This window comes from Diplotaxodon limnothrissa, linkage group LG20, assembly GCF_057381915.1.
Source record: "Diplotaxodon limnothrissa isolate DT_005_m linkage group LG20, D_limnothrissa_male_GT1.1, whole genome shotgun sequence".
Classification (NCBI taxonomy): domain Eukaryota; kingdom Metazoa; phylum Chordata; class Actinopteri; order Cichliformes; family Cichlidae; genus Diplotaxodon; species Diplotaxodon limnothrissa.
The window spans coordinates 15,506,015-15,527,225 of record NC_140615.1 but is presented as its reverse complement, the minus strand read 5'-3'; the positions used below and the strand labels follow the sequence as shown (position 1 = coordinate 15,527,225).

The following is a 21,211-nucleotide window of genomic DNA, read 5'->3' as shown; positions in this document are numbered from 1 at the left end:
ATTAATAATTCTATATAAGCTCTCAATAAATTTTGTTTTGTCTTTTTTGACAAAGCTTGAATCAGTCTCGTCTGCAGCTCATTGCCCCGAAAACAGACAGGCCTTCTTATGTTTTCTTTGCACAGATTATTAGCTTTAACCTGTGTATTTCTATGTGTGTGTCTATGTGTGTGCGTGGGTGTCCGTGTGTCTGTCTATGCACATTCCCCAGCTGTGCAGCAGAGATTACAGATGGCTCTCAGTACTTTGTCCTGTTGATGATCACAGATGGAGTGATATCTGACATGGTCCAGACCAAAGAGGCTGTGGTCAATGTGAGTAAACAAACACCACATGTATACAACTCCCTTGCATGCATGTGTTAAAAATTAAAGCTGCAGGCGTACTGATGAATAACAGCCCTCTGTGACCCCACTGACTCTCCTGCATGTGGGGTGAAGATAATGTTTTTACACTGTTTGGATAAAAACGATTAGCATTCTTTGGTAAGAGCCTCTAAGTGAAGCTTTTCTTGAACAGAGGGGAGTTTTTTTCATCTTTATTGACGTAGTGTTTGAAGAGGTCAGTAATTTCAGTAACCCATCAAATTTATTTTTAAGCAGTGTTTGGTTGGGTTCTGAGGTTTCTCAAAGCACACAGTGTAGAGCATTAAAAGCAAGCTCTCTGTTATTGTCTTCATCCTAATTACCCATCACGCAGTGCAAAGTAAATTTCTCAGGTCATTACTTTAAATCACAAAATGTAGGCTGCTGCATCAGGTTAATAGCCTCACCCAAAACAAGATAAAACGTTTAACAAGTGTGAATCAACATTTAATTTCCTGCTTCTCACCCGTGGCTTTAAAAATCTAATGAGTTAATGTGGATCATCTTTCCTTTTGTCTGAACAGGCGGCATCACTCCCTCTTTCCATTATCATCGTAGGTGTTGGGCCGGCTGAGTTTGATGGTAAGTGTTTGGGTATACTAACAGGGTCTATTATTTATTTTATGGCTAAATGTGAAGGTGGAAAAAAAGGCCTATCCTGCCTGTTTCCATGTCACAGTAGATGATTTTCCATCCATGTTTTTATGCACATTTTCAATTTGCCCATAAAAATTGCAAAGAAGTTTTTTTGCCTCATAGAGGTGGATGAATGCTCACTCATTATGTGACAGATGACCAGCCCCTCAGCAGCTGAGCCCTGGTAATTTGCTGCATGTCGTTCCCCCTCTCCTCTTCCTCAACAGTTCCTGTCTGTCTTTACTATAAGATGCCTGAAAAAAGAAGCAAAACCCAACCAGTTATAAGCCTTTGACTGAAATCTGTATCAACCTGTCTCTTTGCTCCTCACCTATCTTTTTGTGCGATTGCTTCAGACTCACCATAAAAGCCCCATGACATTTGAGAGATTGTGAAAAAATGAGAGGCAGCCAGCAAGCTCTACCTACCGACCAATATTTCATAGGTTTTTTTGTTGTTTTTTTGGAGGGTTACTTGTTAGATAATGTGACAAAGGACTTCAGTTACTCTATCGTTTCTTTTGGACAGCATTTTCTTGAGAAAGCTGTTTAGCCTCCTGTGCGTCCCAAATCTCAGTGCTAACCTCGTTACGCTCATACACTAATTTGCAAATTTTGCATTGTCATGTTTTTAAGACCTACTGTTAATAATGCCATCATCTGCATCAACTGGTAATCAGCTACATCATCAGTGGCCTCGCCACTGTGTGGAACGTTACATAACATAAGCCTCATGTGAAAGAAATAGCACTCGCGATAGCCACAGCAGCTTTATTTAACATGTTTGATAGAGCTGTCTTTACTCCATGCACTCTATGTGCTGCTATTGTTTTGAGCATTTCTTACAGATAATGGCATAACAGTCATTGTTTTGGTCTGCTGAATGATACGATGCCTGGTAGTACACACAAGACTCCATTCTGTAGGTATCTGAAGAGATTAGAAGAGCTGTTCGTGATGCAAGACCTGCACCTATGAAATCACATCGTCTTTTAAAAGTCTTTCACCCAGTCTTTTTTGTTGTCCTGCTAATTCTAGTGGTGGTGCTGTTTCTTCTCAGCCTCATATGCACACATCCCGAAAGCACCAGCACACTCACTAACACATACATAATGTATGGGATCATGGCTGTTGAAACACTGGGGAGTTAGACCTCAACAGTTCCTCTTCTACATCTCTCCAGTAGCTATTACTGTGTGTCATGTGTCTGTGTCTCTATTTCTGGTCTCCTCTCTGCTGTAGTGTAACTTTGAAAAAGAAAAAGCATATGTACAGTTATACAAAGATTTAACCTATTATTCTCAGTCTGTGTATAGATTTAGGCAGTTCTCAAGTCGTCTCTCTCTAACTCTTGCATTAGTGAAAGTAATGATTGTCCAATATTAGTTAGCTCCAAGTCCAACATGATAAGCTCAGTTTTACTAGTGATACTAGAGCAATTCTGCATTTCAATGCAGGATTCAAAAGAGAACTACAAATCAAGCTTTGGTCTCATTTATAATGAGCTAAAGAGACCTTACCTTCACAGACCTGAGCTTGAAGATAAGGTACTGGCAGCCCTCATTTTCTGGCACATTTGCTGCTACAGCAACAGGAAATAACTCTTTCTCTACCTTCTCTCTCTTGGAAAAATACTTTTTTACCCTCAGCTACAAAAGACAATGCACAGTGTTTTTCTTCCTCTCTCTTTTTTATGATGCACCCATAGCAGCTTGTGTTCAGTAGAGCTGCAGCTTGAATGATGTATGCTTGTAAATTGTATGTGGGTGTATAAATAGACATTGAAATACATCTGAATCAAACACTTAGGGGTTAGAAGTCACTCAGATACAGATTTCTTTTAAGCGTGTTACCACTGCAAGCAGCATTCTATTGGACAATCTGGAGCGCCTCAAAAGGACGCGGAAGGGTACCTTTAGCATTACTATGAGACACCTTGGGCCGTGACAAATCGTAGGTATGTTAGGCGTTGGGAAATAAAATGCTCTGTATTTTTGCTGGTGTCAAATGTCAAAACAGGTCAAATTTGACCAGAACACTAGGTAAGGATCAAATCTCTAATTATATTTAATTATATTTAACAGTGTTTTGTGTGCGTGCCCTATGAGCGACTCCACAAAACAAGCAAAATAAAAATAAAAAAACCCCCACTAATAACACTAGATTAGGTTTTCTTGAAACAAAACAACAAAAAAGTCAGACTTTGTAATGTCAGCCTCCATTTTTTCAGTTTTTCTGTTTATATGTAATGTCAAAAACAAAGTATCCAATAGTGAGAAAATAATATTTACCTTTGGCTTTACTCCAAAGAAGGCATTTGTTGAGTTAAACGTTAATATTTATCACCAAAATGCACATAAAAAACAGAGTAGGAAAAGTTGATTGAGTCACTGAGATTTTGTTTATTTTGTTTGAGCACGTGTTTGTATGTGTACATATGTGCGCATGTGTATGCAGTGTGTAAATGTGTATGCATATGTATATATAGCTGAGCAAGATCTTCCCACAAGCACCGTGCACAGAATAAATCTGAACTCCAAACACATTTAATAAAATTCAACGAGCCTGACTTTGGAAAGGCACAAAGATGTGGTGTTTTATCTGACAAACAGCACTTGAATTTTGCTTGTCTTGATGGAACTCGAACAGGAAAAGCAGCTGTGTCATAATTGGTTCTTTATGTACACCAGCTCTTTCTGCCCCCTCCTGAGAAAATAGCTGAGGAAAGTCAATGGACTCAAGTGTGCAAGCAGCTTACAGCCCACAAATCAATGAATGACTTTTCAGTGGGAACTGTTTGCGTGTGTGAGTGTGTTACTGCTCGACAGGGTGTGACAACATAAAGTCTCCTCATTATGTTGGACGGCCCATTATTTTCTACTTGTTTAAGGAATCAAATGCTGGGATTGGTGGTGAAAGTACTCAGGCGTGCTGGGAGGTCGCGAGGTCAAACTGATTTAATAGAACCTCAGAGTGTGGATGTGCTAGCTGCTGCACACGCTATGAAGACGGTGTTATTTGGCTGCACAATGACAACCACTTAGCAACTAGAAATGTTGATATCAAGTTCTTAATTGTAATACAGTGAATATTTTCTTGGTTTGTTCTTATTTATATAGAGACAACATCACTATAGTTTCTGTTATATTCCCTTAAAAGAAAGTAAGGAGGACATAGATGGTTAATGTTTACCATGCTTTGGTAGCTGTAGCTCCAGAGGTAGAGCAGGTTATCTACTAATTGTAAGGCTGCTAATTTGACTCCTGGCTGCTCCAGTCTGCATGCTAAATATCCTTGAGTGAGACACTAACCCCAGGTTGTTCTCTGATCCATCCATTGCAGTGAATGTGTGTGAATGTTAGATAGAAGAAACTTAAACATAGAAAAAAGTGAATGTGTGAATGAGACACGTTGTGTAAAGTTCTTTGATTGCTCAGGTAAAGTAGAAATGCACTATATAAGACCCAGCACTTTTACCATTTATCATGCTACTTCCAGGTCCTGATTTTCATGTCATTGGCTGAGATCTTAGTCCTGCAGTGGATGGTAGCCTGTATAGGTTGACTGAAGTTGCACTTCAAGGCCTTTGGCCATTTTGGTTGTCAGAGCACGATGTGTTAATGAGTGTGTGCCTTTAGCCTTTGCTTTGCTTGCCAGTTTTTGTCAAGTTTCTTATGTTTCTCTTTCTGTTTTGTTCATCCTGATTGAACCTGATTCATCTTTTGTTTCTGTGCCTTCGGTTACAGTGAACAGAAAACGCTTTTAAAGGAGAGCTGCCATTTTCTGTTGATATTCTCCTGTTTTTCATTGGTTTATAGGGAGGTTTCTGATGCCTAAGTCAATCAATTAATCAAGGTTTTATTTTAAGTTAGTGTTTGCTGTGTTGCTTTGACTGTCCCTGAAATCTTTCTAGTAATATTACACCCAAACCTATCTGGAAATGCAACAACAACAGCGACTCTCTGTCTAATGTGCGTTTTATATCATTGTAGCACAACCAGTTTTGATGTTTCCATTATTTTTAGTTACGTCATTAATGGATTGGCCTGAACTTTGTTATTTTGGCTGTCAAGTCCCTTCTGCAGTTATCCCAATAGGTTAATAATTATTCTCCAATCCACAATGTGGCTCCAAGAGTTTCTTCAGGCTCCTGGTAGACACGTAATACATTGAACTTTTCTCCTCCAATGCCCTCCTTTCACTTACATGTGTTTTCATTGCATGTCAATATTTTTTGCCTGCTAAGTGGTTGCAGCAGATGGTTTGATTGTGGTGGAAGTCTTTTCCTGTTTAGAGGGATTTCTATGCTCCCAACAAGAGCCGTTCAAAAGGGACTGTCTAATCACTGGCATTCTCTGTTATTGGCACCTTTACACAATTGTTGAACTGTCAGTATAGAAATAAAACTCAACTGAAATTGAATTGAATGAAAGGATATCATAAAGCAATTCTCAAGCACAGGCTTAGTTTTGCTTCAAAGTCTAACAGTGACATCGAGGGGATGTTTAAAAAGGGCATCCAGCAGGCGGTGAGGTTATGTCTCCGATACTGGCACAGCGTCCATTTGGAAACAATTTTAAAATCAGAATTATGTATTTTTAAAAAATGGTCAGCCAAGGATCTTTCATTGTTTGCCAGGAGGTTTTGCCCCCTATTACCTAAGATTCTGTATAAATGTATTTGCATCCTCAAGTTGTGCGTAGCGACCTTACCTTTTTGTCTTGGTCAGATAGAAGATATGGAGTTTTATGCAGGTGCTATTTTTCATTGCCTTTAAAAGTCGCACCTCCAGCCTGGCGCAAAGTAGGTAGCACTTTATAATAAGGCTCATGACTAAGGGTATAAGCCCCCATATTCTTTATGTTGATATTCATGATTGATTTTCTATTATTCAGTTGGGCCTTTTTTTATTTATGCTATACTTAAAAATACTTACAGTCTCATTTCCTGTAAAAATATCCAGACGTTGGGCTAAGTTAAGTCACTCCATAATACAACCTGTATCCTGACACATTTTGTTTCCCATTAAATGACCAGGAAATGATGCTGTACTTACAGTTACAGCATAGTTTAGTAGATGTACAGCAAAGAGAGAGGTGGCAAAGGAAAAGGCTTAAACTGGGTTCTATTGATTGGCTCAGCAGAGACATTGAAAGCATGTGCAGGAAGCTAGAGTGATTAAGGATGCAGAAGGAAATTTGCTAACAAGTGAAGAAAGTGTGTTGAAAAGATGGAAGGAGTGTTTTAAGGAGCACTGACTGAAGAAAATGAGAGCGAGGAGGATGGATGGAGGACAGCGAGCCTTTGTGGATCTAAAGAAAACGTATGATAGGGTGCCAACAAAAAGAACCTATGCAATATTTAATATGACTTACGTACTACTTAAATGTGTTTACTGTATTTGTAAGTACTCATCTTTTGTGTAAAACATGACTTGTCACCCCTTATTCTAGTGACTTTAGGCATGCTTGTAAATTACATGCATACATATGATAATGTTGTAATTTCATATAAAACACATTACAATTCCATTTAATTACTGGGGAATTATGCCCTTAGTCATGGGCTGTACTGTAAAGTTTTTCCAAATTTCCTTCTGTGTTTGGTTGTAATTGAACTTGCCTTCTAAACACTGCTCTGTATTCTTAAGCTACTCAGTCCCGCTCTTGAGTGGCTGGAATTAGTTTCAGTTATTATTTTCATTTCCATATTTGGCTCGAGGTTTTTGCTATATAAAATATTCTAACAGTTCTGCGCTTCTTAGCCTCTGTGCTTTGTTCTGCTTCAGCAATTATACAGTGAAATACAAAAGAACGTGTTGTGCCTTCTTTATATTCTCCCCCTTTGGTTGAGTCATGTACGCTCTGCCTCTTTCTCTCCTTTTAGCTATGGAGGAGCTGGATGGAGATGAGGTGAGAGTATCCTCAAGAGGGCGTCTTGCTGAGAGAGACATTGTTCAGGTACGCCTCGAAATTCGGTTAAGTCCTCGGGTTAGTCTTGAGCATGTTTCTGTCAACAACATCAGCGTGGGGTTTATGTCCCCCGGTGGAGGACGGCTTGCATTTATAGCACACACTCAGACCCTCACTGGGGACTGCCTCATACAGTATGCAGTATCCATATGTATTACACAAGTTTACTGTATAACAATGCCGACGTTTCTCATCCATGCCTTTTGCTTATCACTGATCAGTCAGTGCAAAACCTTGACTAAAAACAACATTTGGTAACCTTTAACAGATAGATTACAAAGCTTAAAGGCATTACTGTAATTTTTACTGTTTCTCATCAGCTATGGTACATTTCATCACACAGACTAATGTCATAAGGATCAATTATAAATGTAATTTTGCTAATGACTGGTTTATATTAATATATATATCAATCATTCTTTTTCACTGTAAAAAAATTTGCAACATTTAAATTATCTTGTAATTCACCATTTATTAACAGTGGTTATTCTAAACTCTCAATTTAAACATTAAAAAGTGACTTAAAGCCATAAAAGGTCCTTTCTTTTCTGTCAATCAAATTTTCATAACAACAACTAATACCTCAGGACACTTTATATTGTAAGTTAAAGATGCTACAATGAGACAAAAAATAGAGGACAGGGAGGCTCAGTGTTCAAATGAAGAAGCACAGGAAAATAGCAAATAAAAATTGGGATAGTTAGTGAGATGAAGAAAGGGTAGAAGGTAGATGTACAGCAAAGAGAGAAGTGGCAAAGGAAAAGGCTTAAACTGGGTTCTATTGATTGGCTCGGCAGAGACATTGAAAGGATGTGCAGGAAGCTAGAGTGATTAAGGATACGGAAGGAAATTTGCTAACAAGTGAAGAAAGTGTGTTGAAAAGATGGAAGGAGTGTTTTAAGGAGCATGACTGAAGAAAATGAGAGCGAGGAGGATGGATGGAGGACATCGAGTAAGTCTTTGTGGATCTAAAGAAGACGTATGATAGGGTGCTGACAAAAGAACGGTGGAAGTCAGGAGTGGCAGAGAAGTGTGTTACAGTGAGCCAGTGGTGAGGTGTGCAGTAAGACTGACACATGGGGTAAACCTAAAGGGTGCAGCAAAAAGAAGGAAGAAATAAAGAAATACATGAACATTTCAATCAATGTCATGTATGAAAATGATGTTAAAATGACGTTCATGAAGTGGTGATATTAATATATGTGTTGATGTGTTAAATAGTCGTAACTTATAAAAGGCATGTGCCTCAGTATTAAATCTGTTTGGATATTTACTTATGTAAAGCAAAAGGATCAAGCGTTCCGGGTGTGTGACTCAGGGTTTTTCAGTTGTTTGTGAGTTCATAGTTTGTGTTCATTTTAAGAAAGGTTTTATATTCTTGCTTTATAGTCTGCTGTTAGCGATCTGATCAATTGTTTCTTTCTACTTGTGATTTTGTTATTCTGTGCTTTAGTCCTTTGCCCAGATTTTGTTGACTATAGCTCCATTTTGTGATCCTGGTCGTGTTCTCGTGTCTGCTGTCTGGTCTCTTTGACCTCTCCCTCTGTAGTTCGCCTTGTCTCAGTGATTTTTAACTTTTTAACTGTTTTAGTTTTTTCTGTTATGTCTGCACATAACAGAAAAATATCATAGAACCCGTGTTAAACTATATCTTTAGACACTTTGTTACTGGCAGGCTGTTGGAAGAATAGCATAGACAGTATAACAGATGGACGTAGCTACAGTGATGCCTCCCGTTATTTTCTGAACTCCTTTGAAACCCTGTAAAGAATTTTTCTGGTCTTAGTTCCAAGAACTAACAAGATACACGTCTGACTTTGGAACCGCTTGCTCACTGAACAACAGCTGTTTTTTTTTCTTATTTGATAAGTCTTAGCGGTGTTAAGGTAGGGTTAACACCGCTAAGACGTTACAAAACAAATGACAAAATGAATTACTAAGAAATGAATTCAAAAGCAAAATGTTTATAGGGGTCGGGAGAGAAATACTTTTTTTCCTTTTTTTATAGGACCAGAAGTCTTTTTGCAACCACAGCTCTCGCCACCTGGTGGCCTTTTGCTAGAATGCAGGTGTAGGGCACAATGGCTTAGTTTTCTGAACAGGAAGCTGCATCTATATTTTTACTGTCTATGCAAAGAAAAATATTATTAGTTCCCATTTCTGTAGTTGAATCTCTGAGAGATGCCAAAGATAACAGTTTGAGAGACAAGGTCATTTCCTGAAGAGCTATTAGCCAGAAAATTGGCATATCTCAGCATGGTGTGCAATGTGTCCTGTAAAAATCTTTTTGAAAACTAGACACGTGGAGGACAAAAAAGATGTGATAGGTCTAAAAATTGTCAACAGTAGATGAATGGTATCTTAAAGTCATGTGCTTGAGAAACAGCAGAGACCTGACACAGGACGTGAGAGATGCATCTGGCCTTTCAGCTGATCCATCTGTTGTTCACTGAAGCCTCATCAGAAATGGGCACAGGGGAAGGGTGGCTGTCAAGAAGCCATTCTTAAGGAATGGAAACAGTGAGAAAAGGCTGAGGTAGGCCAGATTACACAAGAGCTGGACTGAAAATCAGAAGCAACAGGTTTGGCTTAAATCATCTTCAATATGAGGTTAAGAGACAGGTAATCCAATTAGTTTCTACAGCCATCTGTAAAACACGGCTTACCTAAGAGAGACTGTATTGTAGAATAAAGGTGGTCATACCGAATACTAATATTAATAAGATTTTTCGGACACCAAGATTTTTTACTTTATAAATGCATGAACGTTTATATTTATTTATGCAAAAGGTTGCTGAAAAGATCCTCATCTTTCAAAAGACACACTTATAACATTCCCAATTCCAAACTCAACAAGAGAGAGCGGCGCTTTCTGAAACTTATTTAGCTGAGAGTATGGTGAAGAATAAGCGGTGATCCCACTGAAGAATGGTCTGGCAACACTAAACAGTTATTTTAGACAGCCTTTTAGAGATATGAGAACATAAATGGGTAAATACAAGGGCCTCTGATAACAATGTACTGTTGAAGTTCCGGATAACAGTGAAGAAGAGTCAGCAAAGGGTAAGATGATAAATGAGCACTTAAAGAGATATATGTATGGCGTCTAAAAGCCGAGAGGAAAAAAATGCAATCATGTTTAGAAATACTAAATATTACTTCAAAGTTGGTCTTGCTTTTTATTGTTCCATGTGATTTAGCATTAATTTCAACATTGTCACATTTTATGGCAATAAAACACACATCCTAATCTTGTTTGAGCCAGCACAGAGACAATAGCTATTTTGTAAGTTTATAAAGAAGGAAGGAAGAGCTGTATGACTCTAATGGCTCATTCAGTTGATGCTCCTCAGCAGTGCAGTGCATAGATATGTGCATATGTATCACAAGTTAAAATCAATGAACTGTGTCATAAAGGCAAGTGATAATTGAAGTTTCTCCTTCAAGTATATTGTGAGAAAACAAAAAGAAATGTAAGTTGACTCTCCTGAAAATCTCCATTAGGGTCTGACAAACACAGCATCACCCTGAAATTAATACCAGCCATAGGTAGCCAACACCTGTGGTGGATTGTAAAACCCATATAAACTAACAAATCAGGAAGATCGTAATACTTGAGGAAAGGAAACACTATGAACCTATAGAAACAGCACTTAAGTTTATCGTGAGTCTTAATTAAGATGTTCAAGAAGTGGCCCAGCGTGTCTGATTCTGCCTCTTCAAAGTTATATTTTACAAATGTAAAATGTCACAGTAGCTTCCAACTGCTCGGAAACCAAGTAAACAAATTAATCACAGGCTATTATAGAAATAGCAGGGAGTCCATCTCATTTTTCAATTCTGGATTTTTAGCGGTCTGAATCGTGACAGTAAAAGATGTTTCTCGTTAGGCACCGCTTCAAGGGCAGCTGCTTTTATGGAAGCAGGGCTCTGTGTCCCACTTGATTGCAATGGACCGCCACAGGATACTTTCAATTTTTTTTTCATAATCCGTCTTAAATCTGCTTTTTTGCTCTTCGTAGAACATAGGTGAAAGTGCTGCAGTCAAGCCAAGAGCTTCATTTTATGTCTTTCTGTTGAGCACATCCACAAATCTTCACACACTTTACTGCAGCTATTTTTAACTTCTCACCGTAAAGCATTGCACTAATGAAAAACAAAATTGACCCCTCACAAGGTTAATAGCCATATAATTTATGCGCTTGTTCTAAAGCTGTTTTTGTATAGCTTATATTGTCTTTGAGTCTGTTTTACTTGCAGCAGTAATCACATTTGCATGCACACAGTAATCCTTTGATTGCCTTTAACCTTATTACCACAATAATTCAATCAGGATTGTTACACTTAGCAGGAAAAATATTCACTCACTCTACATTTCACGCTTTTTTGTTGTTATTGATTCAATATGTGTACTGCCATCACTGAGCACCCGTGTGTATACCTGTGAGCATGAGCGCGCTTGTATTTAAAAGGTTCTTTCATGTAATGATCTACTAGTGGGTGTGGACAGCCAAAGCCCCGTCCTCCTGGGCATGAAGCAGGTATGGAGGAGACAGTTATTTCTCTAGCTTCACATACTGAATAGGGTAGTAGAGTCATCGGCGCAACTTTGTGCTGAACTTTGGGGGGGTCAAGATCTCTGTCTAAATAAATAAATAAATCTGGGTAAATTCCTAGATGATTAAACATGCTACTATTTTGCTGGTAATAACTGAAATGAGTAAAGAAAATGAACAGCCTATTAATGCAAGATAATTCATAATTTTATTGGGGGGGGGGTTATATTGGTTGGGTATGATTATTGGGTGGGGGTCATAACCCCCCTGGAAATTAAGCCCCTGAGTAGAGTAGGGCTCCATGGCGCAAACTAGCCTTCATACATGTAGTGTTTTATGTCCACTTAAAAGTCACATTGGCAACATAACCAGGGAAAATCTCAGACAAAAAATTAAAAAAAAAAAAGAATATTAGGCTACCTTTTGTCGAATCTCCAGCGTTATAGTTTCATTCTGCAACTCGAATATGTTTCTTTCAATTCCATACTCTGTTTGAAACAATCATTTTACCTTCCCTCCATTTAGCTTTATTCTGATTGGGTGGTCCTCGTAAACAAAATGTTTCAACACACTTTGGTGCTCACAGCTATGGCTGTGCACCTGAGATGCTCGCGTACATGATGTACATCATGTACATGATGTACATGATGCTAAATACAGCTATTTGTGTTAATAATGCTAAAAGTTAAAAGAAAGAAAGTAAAAAAGTAGCTCTTTGAAAGATATCTTTTTTTCTTCTTCTTTTTTCTTCTTTTCTTTTTCTTTTTTTTTTTTGTTACCAGCTATTGTAGAAAACTAACTAAAATTTCTATTGAGAGCTCCAGCAGATTTTCCTTCTGTTCGGACTGTAATCAGCTGACCTGAGCTGCTGCTGCCCTCAGCCACTTTTCCAGCTGAGTTAAAGTGGCTGAGGCAGAGTGTAATGTTAGCATGTTGGTTATGTCCAGCTTTCACATACAGTCTATAACAGTTCTCCATGTCAGCACCACAACCACACCCTGATTTGAAAGAAGTCAGTAGGTTGAGCTAATACGAAGTATCTTGGGGAGTCCTGTTTCTTTTTCAGAACATTTAATGTGTGAAAAAAGTCAAATAAATTGTGGTTGAAGCCATGAAAGCACAAAAAAGGGCACAAATTTAAGATAATGAATGTAGAAAAACAGCAAGTGAGCCATATGGCAGTTGGGGAAAAACACAGAAAGAGAGCAAGAGAGATTTCTATGACCATATTAATCATTGCAACATCCTCTGCATGTATTTTCTACTTTTAAAGTACTTTAAAGTATGCTGCTGAAATCATTATCTAATAAAAGCTGTAACCGATGAGACAACGTCTGAGAGGATTCACTGTGAAGGGGGCAAAGGTTTCCCTCATGCTCACAGTGGTCCTTAAGTAAGGCTTCGGAGGCATGAACAGCTTTAAAATCCATCACTGATGCAACCAAAGCGCTGTCTTACTTGGTATCATTATTTTCCCCTCCCTTGTCACGCAGCACCTGGTGCCAAATATCACATGACAAATGCACAAAATGCAAGTGGTATGTCTTCAGGAGACAGATGAAGCCAGCTGTGTTTCCATTTTTCATGTCTGAAAAGATCTCTGCAAACATTAAGATGACAGAGAACTTCTGAAAGTTTTGTCTTTTGGACAAGACCTCCAGTGAATGGCTACATTAACCTCCTGATGTGGAATTGGGCAAAAAACATAATACCCAAATCAAGCACTCTTTCTCATTATTTAACAAATGTGGCGTCACCTGTTTGTCAAATGTGAAATTAGAAGCTGGTTTATCAGTTTTTTTGTTAAAAAAGGACATGATCCACATTGTTTGAAATCAGAATGGACAATGAATCTTGAAAACTCTGCAGCCAGCCATGAAAAGCCTACAAATGCAGCTTCCTAGATATGCTAAGAGGTATTCTTTGATACCTTAGCTGCTGTCTCATGCAATAGACTTTAGGAGTTAATAAGTACTGTATCTCAGAGCTGCTGTTTCCACATATGCTGCTATATATTATCCTAATGACACCGAGGTCCAGGGCTGATGGTCCATGTCTTTTTATTCCCAGGTAGTGATGTTTTGCCCAGCATGATTGTAATGCTGTAATACCACGTATTGTCCTGCGTGGGAATAATTCTATCCGAGAAGGTTTGATTCTACCTTTTACATGGCATGAAATGGCCAGTTAGAAGATCCACATATTACTTTGTACCCCCAGAGACCCTGTACCCATCATCACTGGCCTCCCTGCATCATTGCTAGTGTGGCGGTGATGCAAACATGGCATCCAAGGTCTTGAGCCCACTGTTTCTCCTTGTGAGAGTTGGTCAGATGGAACCTTTTGCACAACTGCCAGGCTTGGGAGCATCCAGCATCCACTTGAGGATTTTGGTACTCCGGAGACACCGTCAGTTTTGAATATCAGTGGCTTTTTATAGCTGCCTTTCGGTGTTATTTGTCTAAGGGAAACTTTCCTTAATGAGCCTTTATCTAACTGAATTCATCCGTACTCTGAGTCACTCGCTAATCTTTTCACGGTTTGATGATTTCTTCAGTTTATGTGAGATATTGGCAGTTTTCATCACTCTCGCAAAACATTGCACTATTCCAGGCTTTTTAATCTTTTGGGAGATCTTCAGAAAAAAAAGATTTTTATGTTGTCTATACTGGTATGCTACTTTTTTATCTGTACTAAATAAACAGGATGTATATAATGATTTCTGCTTTTAGTTCGTTCCATTCAGAGACTACATTGACAGATCTGGCAACCAGGTCCTCAGCATGGCTCGACTAGCGAAGGACGTCCTTGCCGAGATCCCCGACCAGCTGCTGTCTTTCATGAAGAGCCGAGGAATCGAACCGCGACCAGCCCTGTCCTCCTCCCCACTACCGCAGCTGCACAGACACATCTGACCCCCGACACAGTCTCTGCCTTTCTTGGTTCTGCTTCTCCCTCCTTGCTTACCTCGGCTCACGTCCCTCACTCTTGTTTTTCACTTTAAAAACAATAGTGAGAGAAAAATCGACCCGTCACTCACCCTTCTTCCTCTCTCATCACCCGTGGGGATAAACAGGCACATCGTAGCTACACAGCGGGTGTCATCCCTGACCCGCCCACTGCTGTAGCTCTAAATCGCCCTCTTATTGCTTTCATTTACTGTTTGCAACTGAACCGTGACCATTCCTCCCCTCTGATACCAGACCGTTCAGAGCCTGGCTTTTTTTGTTTGTTTGTTCTTAATTGTCTGATTCCCCTCTCCAGACACATTTGGAACAAAAGGTTTTGCTGTTGGTCTTTGGCCAGTGTTGCCACTCATCACATTTGGCAGGAGTGCTGAAGCTAAATAAATTCAAATTTCTTGATGAGGAATAGACTCCAGCTCGTATCAGGTGCTGTGGGGTTACTTCGACTGATTCTTTGCAGTGACCGATCACAACAATAAAATCTATTTTCACCCAGCCGTTTTATGATCTCTTATTGTTGCTGAGCCAAATCTGAAACTGTAATCGAGAATGCAAACTACTTTAGTATAATCCATTCAGAGAAAATAGAGTCCTTGGGTTTCTCCTTTTTAAGGTAGGAAATAAGTGTTGTTAGAGCTAATATGGGGAATCCACACACATGTGGCCTGTCACAGACTTAGACACACACTCGCCTCTGTCAGACATGCCACACCCACACTCTCTTTGCCCAGCATGGGCCGAGGCTGGGTGCAGATTCCCCTCCTGCTGTTAGAGAAATGTCAGACTCTCCGGCTGCCCTGCAGAGAGGAGGAAGAGGGAGGAAGGAAGGAAGGAAGGAAGGAAGGAGAAATTGTAGGTGGGAGTAAAGGGAACCGAGGGGAGGAATGGGTAAGAGAATGAGCAGAGAAAGAAAAAAAAAGTGAGGAGAAAAGAGATGCACAAAGAAGCGAGGAAGAACAAAGCATCGGGAGATCTGTTTTGTTTGAAGGGAAAGAACAATGAGGCAGATGTGAGCTGGGTTGGAGACAGCAGCAGAGAAGGCTGTAGCTCAGTGCCATCTTTAGTTGGAGAAGCCTTTGTATGCATATTTACAAGGTGTGGAACAATCTCAATGAGGGATAAACGCACATTCTATGAAAAGCAATATACCTGACTTCCAGTGTAATGTTTGCCCTATGCATGTCCCTTCCTCTCCCCTGCCATGACTTGACATTTTATTCCCCAGAAGACTGGAGCTGTGTGCAAAGTTGGCAAAGCCTGCCACCTAGTGTTCACCCCTTGTATAGCAGGGTATCTTTATTATGCATGACTACTGTACATTTCTATACTAACTCAAACAGTACCCACGCATGAACAGATGCAGCTCATCTTACTATCTTAATTCAAGACAGGCATTCCAACAAACAACAGAGGCCCGTGTAAAGAACTACAAGCATCTTTGTGAAACGTGTCACTCTTCAGAGTTAATGTCAAGTGTGACAATCGTGGTTTATATGGGATGTTTTATTTGCTGTGTGACCATATAGACTTTTTCTAAAATAATCCGTTTCAACGTCATGTTTATTGCATGTCGGGGAAGCAGAAGTGTTGCAGTGTTTAGATAATTGTCATCACTCAAAGTGATTGTCCAAAATAATCTGTACTGTACATTTTCATTTGCAGATTTTGGAACTAACTTGTATGCCTTGTGTCCTGCAGAAACATGTGAAATTACATGTATTTTTGATATTTTGGCAGGGTCATGAAAAACAGAAATGCAAAGACTCTGCGAGATGCCAGTGGTATTAGAACGTTTTCTGAACTTATTTAAAGCCCTGCTGTGATTTTTGTCTATCCCCTACTGTTGTCCTATGGCTGTATGAACTTAAAGGCAACCTATTATGCTTATTTCTAACTTCATATTTTTATTCAAGTACTCTACTAAAGTTGCTTTGCATGAGTCACAGCTCAAACATAATCCTTATTTATCTTATACTGGGGCTTGGTGCAGCGCATCAGTTCGTAACCTGTCTAAACCAAGCTGTTTTATGCATTTCCGCTGATTGGCTACCCAACATAAAAATCTGACTTAAACAGCAGATTGGTGGAGCTTTGTGCTTGCTGACTGCGCTGTGGCTCTCGGTTGACCGTATCAGTGATATCTGCTCTGTGAGACATCATACAGAGCCATGGTTAGAAAAAACAAACTGAAAAGAGAGTTTTCAAAGCAGCTTGAACCCTGAGTTTTAGCTTGCAGGGATAACTGACACCTACCCTGAGCTCATTAGCTGAACCTTTGGTCATGTGAGTATAAGGAAAAGCATAATAGGTGCTCTTTAAAAAAACAAAACAAGATGGTTAAAGTTTTATTGTATATAAATGTTCTTTTTGCTTACAGTAAAGCTTCAAGAAACTTTTACATCTGTATTTCAAACAGCTAAATTGTATGTTGACATTTTTTAGAATGTCCATATAAGGGGAATGTAGATGTTTGACCTAGAAACCCTTAACTGTTCTGACAAATATCTTGTCGTGTTTCAATATGAAGTTTGACTATGTCTGTGTTTACGCATATCACCTGAAGGTGATGATCTGCAGTACAATATATCCAAACATAAAGCAACACACTCTTGCTGGTTGTATGTTGTATGTAGTAATTCATTCAGCAGCACTATAGAGATCACTCAGAATGAGTTCCAGCTTTAAATTGTTGGTTCATTAAAAAGATTAAAGAGCTTTAATACATAATGGGGGTGCATTTGCTTCATTACCGATTTGGATTCATTGCCCTATATCTGTTTTCATCTTGTTGTGAAAATAAATACAGTACTTAACAGAGCTCCTCAGTGAATCGCCACCTTATCACAGTGGAGGGTTTGGGTGGCTCAGTGATCCCATGTTTGGCTATGTTGTTTCACAGGGCAAATTTCCCTGGGTAAGGGGCCACAAAAAAGAAAAAGAAGAAAATCCAGCGACCAGTTTAGCTTTCCCAGGATAGGGCTACTGGGGCCCCACCCTGCAACCAGGCCCAGGGAAGAAGCACCTAGTGGCTGGGCCTTGGCGTGTATCCTTGTATCCTCACTGGTTCACTGTCTATACGTTGGGGTTTGCTTAAGTGGATCAGAGGGCTGCATGCGCCTTCAGGTCAGGAAATAGGTCCTGACTGTCATTTGCACTAAATTCACTTGGTGTGGTGCTAGAGGGTGCCCTAACTGGTCACTCCATTTTCCTAGTGGGAGACTTTAACGCTCACTTGGCCAAAACCAGTGATACCTTGAGGTGTCTGGCTGGAAGAAATGGCATGCCTGATACAAACCGTCTCGAAAACCTGCAACTGAATCTCAGTTTCAGGAACATTTTTGTGAACTACAAAGTCTTACCTGCTGTGCATTCAAAAATGTTCTTTGAAGTCTCTGAACTTTTTCTAGCACATCCTGCCATTATGTCTTTTCTACTATTAGTGACAAATTGTCAGTGTAGACAGAACTGAATCGTTTTGACCCGCCCACCGCCAAAAATCAGAAAAAATCTTTTTTAACTAAAATTCTAATACGTTCACTGTGTATTTGACCAGCTTTGCTAACATGTATCTATGTGTTACATAAGTAATTTAATTAATATTACAAATTTAGGTTTAGTTTTGGGTGCCCAGAGCAAGTACTGACTATTACCACTCATTTGTGGTAAGAATAATTTAGAAACCCAGTGGATGACTTGGGAATCCAGTGGTTTTAAGATACAGATAACAGATGTCCAATTCAAGGCTTCCAGTTTTATCGAACAGTTTCTTTGAAAAAACAGATGATTTTTAAAAAGCTAAATTATTGTCAGAAAAACAGCATTCTTGCAGACACAGTTAAACTGATTTGTCAGTAGAACTGGGTCTACAAAGCAGAAAGCGTCTGGTGCCAAAGCCCCTTTCCTTTGAGAATATACAAATATCTGTTTTGAGAGATTATGGTAAATTTGTCTAAAGTGGAAATGAGAGAATAACAGAAGAAAAAAACCTTACTGTTCAAATTACTCTCAAGTATCCACAGTGCCAACACTATTCAGTTGTAATTTTGATGTAAACCTAAAAGTCTTTAAGTGTTTATTCTGAGTAATTGAACTTTCAGTATTGAAGCTTCGAGGAGTCTCTCCACAGCAGGTCTGACAACATTATTTCCATCATAGTTCTTCAGGTCTTCATTAAAAAACATTTAAAAAAGGTAAATAAATATTTTCCTCTGATATCCTGATTTTGAAACAGTTACTGTGTTTGTTTCATAAAAGACTTGGTCTGGCAAATCTGTTGGATCCTTTCAGTTTAATTTACCAGACAAACAGGTCTGTGGACGATAGTGATGGGTCGTTCGCGAACGAAATGGCTCTTAGAGCCGGCTCTTTGACGTGAACGACGCGAGCCGGCTCCTTATCGCGAGCCGTCACGTGGGTTTTTTTTTTTCTTTCTCTCAGCCTCTCTCTCGCACTTTTTTTCCGCTTCACTCTGCACGCGAGCCTTGTGCTTTACGCTGGGCAGAGGGGGGAGGGGCGGTAGTTACACTCAGTAGCACAGGAACAGAGCCAGAGAGAGAGAAAGAGAGGCAGGGACGACAACATTAGAAAGGTATAGTAATCATCCACAACTATTTTCGGTTGCAGATGATAAAGGATTGAGAAAGTTTATTCATGCAGGTCCATATGACAGAGAATATGCATGTTCTTTTAGTTTTCATATTATAATTTATATTTAATTGTGTTGTGGTTTGCAGTGTTTTGTGTTCTTTTCACTTTAAATTTGTGAAAGGAAAAAGCTGAAAATTTAAATAGTTAAAAGTTGAAATGTGAATAGTTGATTTTTGTATTATATGATTTATTTATTACATTTTATGTGGAGTGAATAAATAAAAGTATATTTACGGTGGCCCCTAGGCAAGGCAAGGCAAGGCAAGTTTATTTGTATAGCACAATTCAACAACAAGGTGATTCAAAGTGCTTTACAGAGACATTAGAAACAAGAGAGACAAAGCACATACAAACTTCAAATCACGTACGAACTCTGAAGCATGTACAAACTCCAAAACACGTAAGAAACACGTACAAACTCCAAAACACGTAAAAACTCCAAAACACGTAAAAACACGTACAAACTCCGAAGCACGTAAAAACTCAGAAGCATATAAAAACTCAGAAGCACATACAAACTCAAAACACGTACAAAAGACAACAGAAGTGCTCCAGGATGCTGGGCGCAGTGTTGAGCCTTTGTTATCTTGTGGCTACACAAGCCAGCAAGTACCAACGACCGGATTTGGTGTGTGGTAATAACAGGTAAATGAACTTTTTTTTAAATTATTTGAATATATATATGAGTGCCTGTGTATAAATACACAAATACACACATGCTTTCAATTGTGTAATTTAAGTGATCTAGTAGCTCTGCTTTGGAAGTTCAGTTAATGCTAGAAATGTGTTTTGGAGTTTGTACGTGTTTTGTCTCTAGGGGCCACCGCATATATTTATATATAAACATATATAAATAAAACCACTTGTTTTTACGTTAGTAATTCCTTTTGTGCATAATTTTATATTATTGTTAATAATAAATTAATTAAAGCAACAAAACAACCTGAAGAGCCGGTTCGGAGCCGAAAGAGCCGGCTCTTTTTAGTGAGCCGAACCGAAAGAGCCGGATCTCTAAAAAGAGCCGGAAATCCCATCACTAGTGGACGATGCAATCAAAATCAGATTACATCATATTTGCCAAACCTAGACTTCCTGAAAGCTACGCAAAGACACCATTTATCATCATCATCATCATTTATTTATTTATATAGCACTTTAAAAACACACCTGGTAGACCAAAGTGCTGTACAATACTAATATGCACATAGTAATAAAACCAGACATAGCAATAAAGTTAAAAAACAACAAAAAAATATCAGTTACCCACAGAGTTAAAAGCCAGGGAATAAAAATAGGTTTTTAATAAAGACTTAAAAACTGGCACTGATGTAGCCTGTCTAATATGGAGAGGAAGGTTATTCCAAAGCATTGGCGTGGCAACAAAGAACGCTCGGTCTCCTCTAAGTTTCAGCCGTGACTTTGGGACCGAAAGCAGCAACTGCTCAGCTGACCGAAGGGAACGAGTGGGGACGTGGGGCTTCAACAAGTCAGACAAATAGACAGGTGCCAGACCATTTAGAGATTTAAAAGCCAATAAAAGGACTTTAAAACGGATCCTGAATTCAATTGGAAGCCAGTGTAAAGAGGCCAAAATCGGAGTGATGTGATCAAATTTTCTTCTGCCAGTTAAAAATCGTGCCGCAGCATTTTGCACTAATTGCAAGCGTGACAGAGTGCCCTGCCCAACCCCTGTTAAAAGAGAATTACAATAATCTAAACGTGAGGTAATAAAGGCATGAATAATACTTTCCAAGTCACGCTTGGAAAGAAAGGGCTTAACCTTTGATAAACGTCTGAGGTGATAAAATGCTGATTTTACCACCCCGTTTACATGGTCATCAAAGGTGAGTGCAGAATCAATTTTAACTCCGAGATTTGTGATCGAACTCTTTAGTTGGGAAGTCAAAGCTGCAAGATCAACATCCAGAGTATGAGAAGAACGATTTGGGCCAAATAAAATTGCTTCTGTCTTCCGATCATTAAAATTTAAAAAGTTTTTTGCCATCCATGCTTTGACATCAGTAAGGCAGTCAAGCAGAGGTCCAGTTGGAAGACTATCAGCATGACTAA

At 39.1% G+C, this 21,211-nt stretch overlaps 1 protein-coding gene across 2 annotated transcripts in view; it reads left to right on the top strand.

The window, feature by feature from the left end:
* Positions 1–14,443, top strand: part of LOC146610715 (copine-9-like) — a 116,091-nt gene extending 101,648 nt beyond the window's left edge. For both annotated transcript variants that reach the window (XM_085345426.1, XM_085345427.1), the window contains exons 18-21: positions 212–314; positions 890–947; positions 6,887–6,960; positions 14,261–14,443. In XM_085345426.1, coding sequence (XP_085201552.1) covers positions 212–314; positions 890–947; positions 6,887–6,960; positions 14,261–14,443 — 418 coding nt within the window. The remainder of the gene's footprint in view (positions 1–211; positions 315–889; positions 948–6,886; positions 6,961–14,260) is intronic.
* Positions 14,444–21,211: the final 6,768 nt, after the last annotated feature.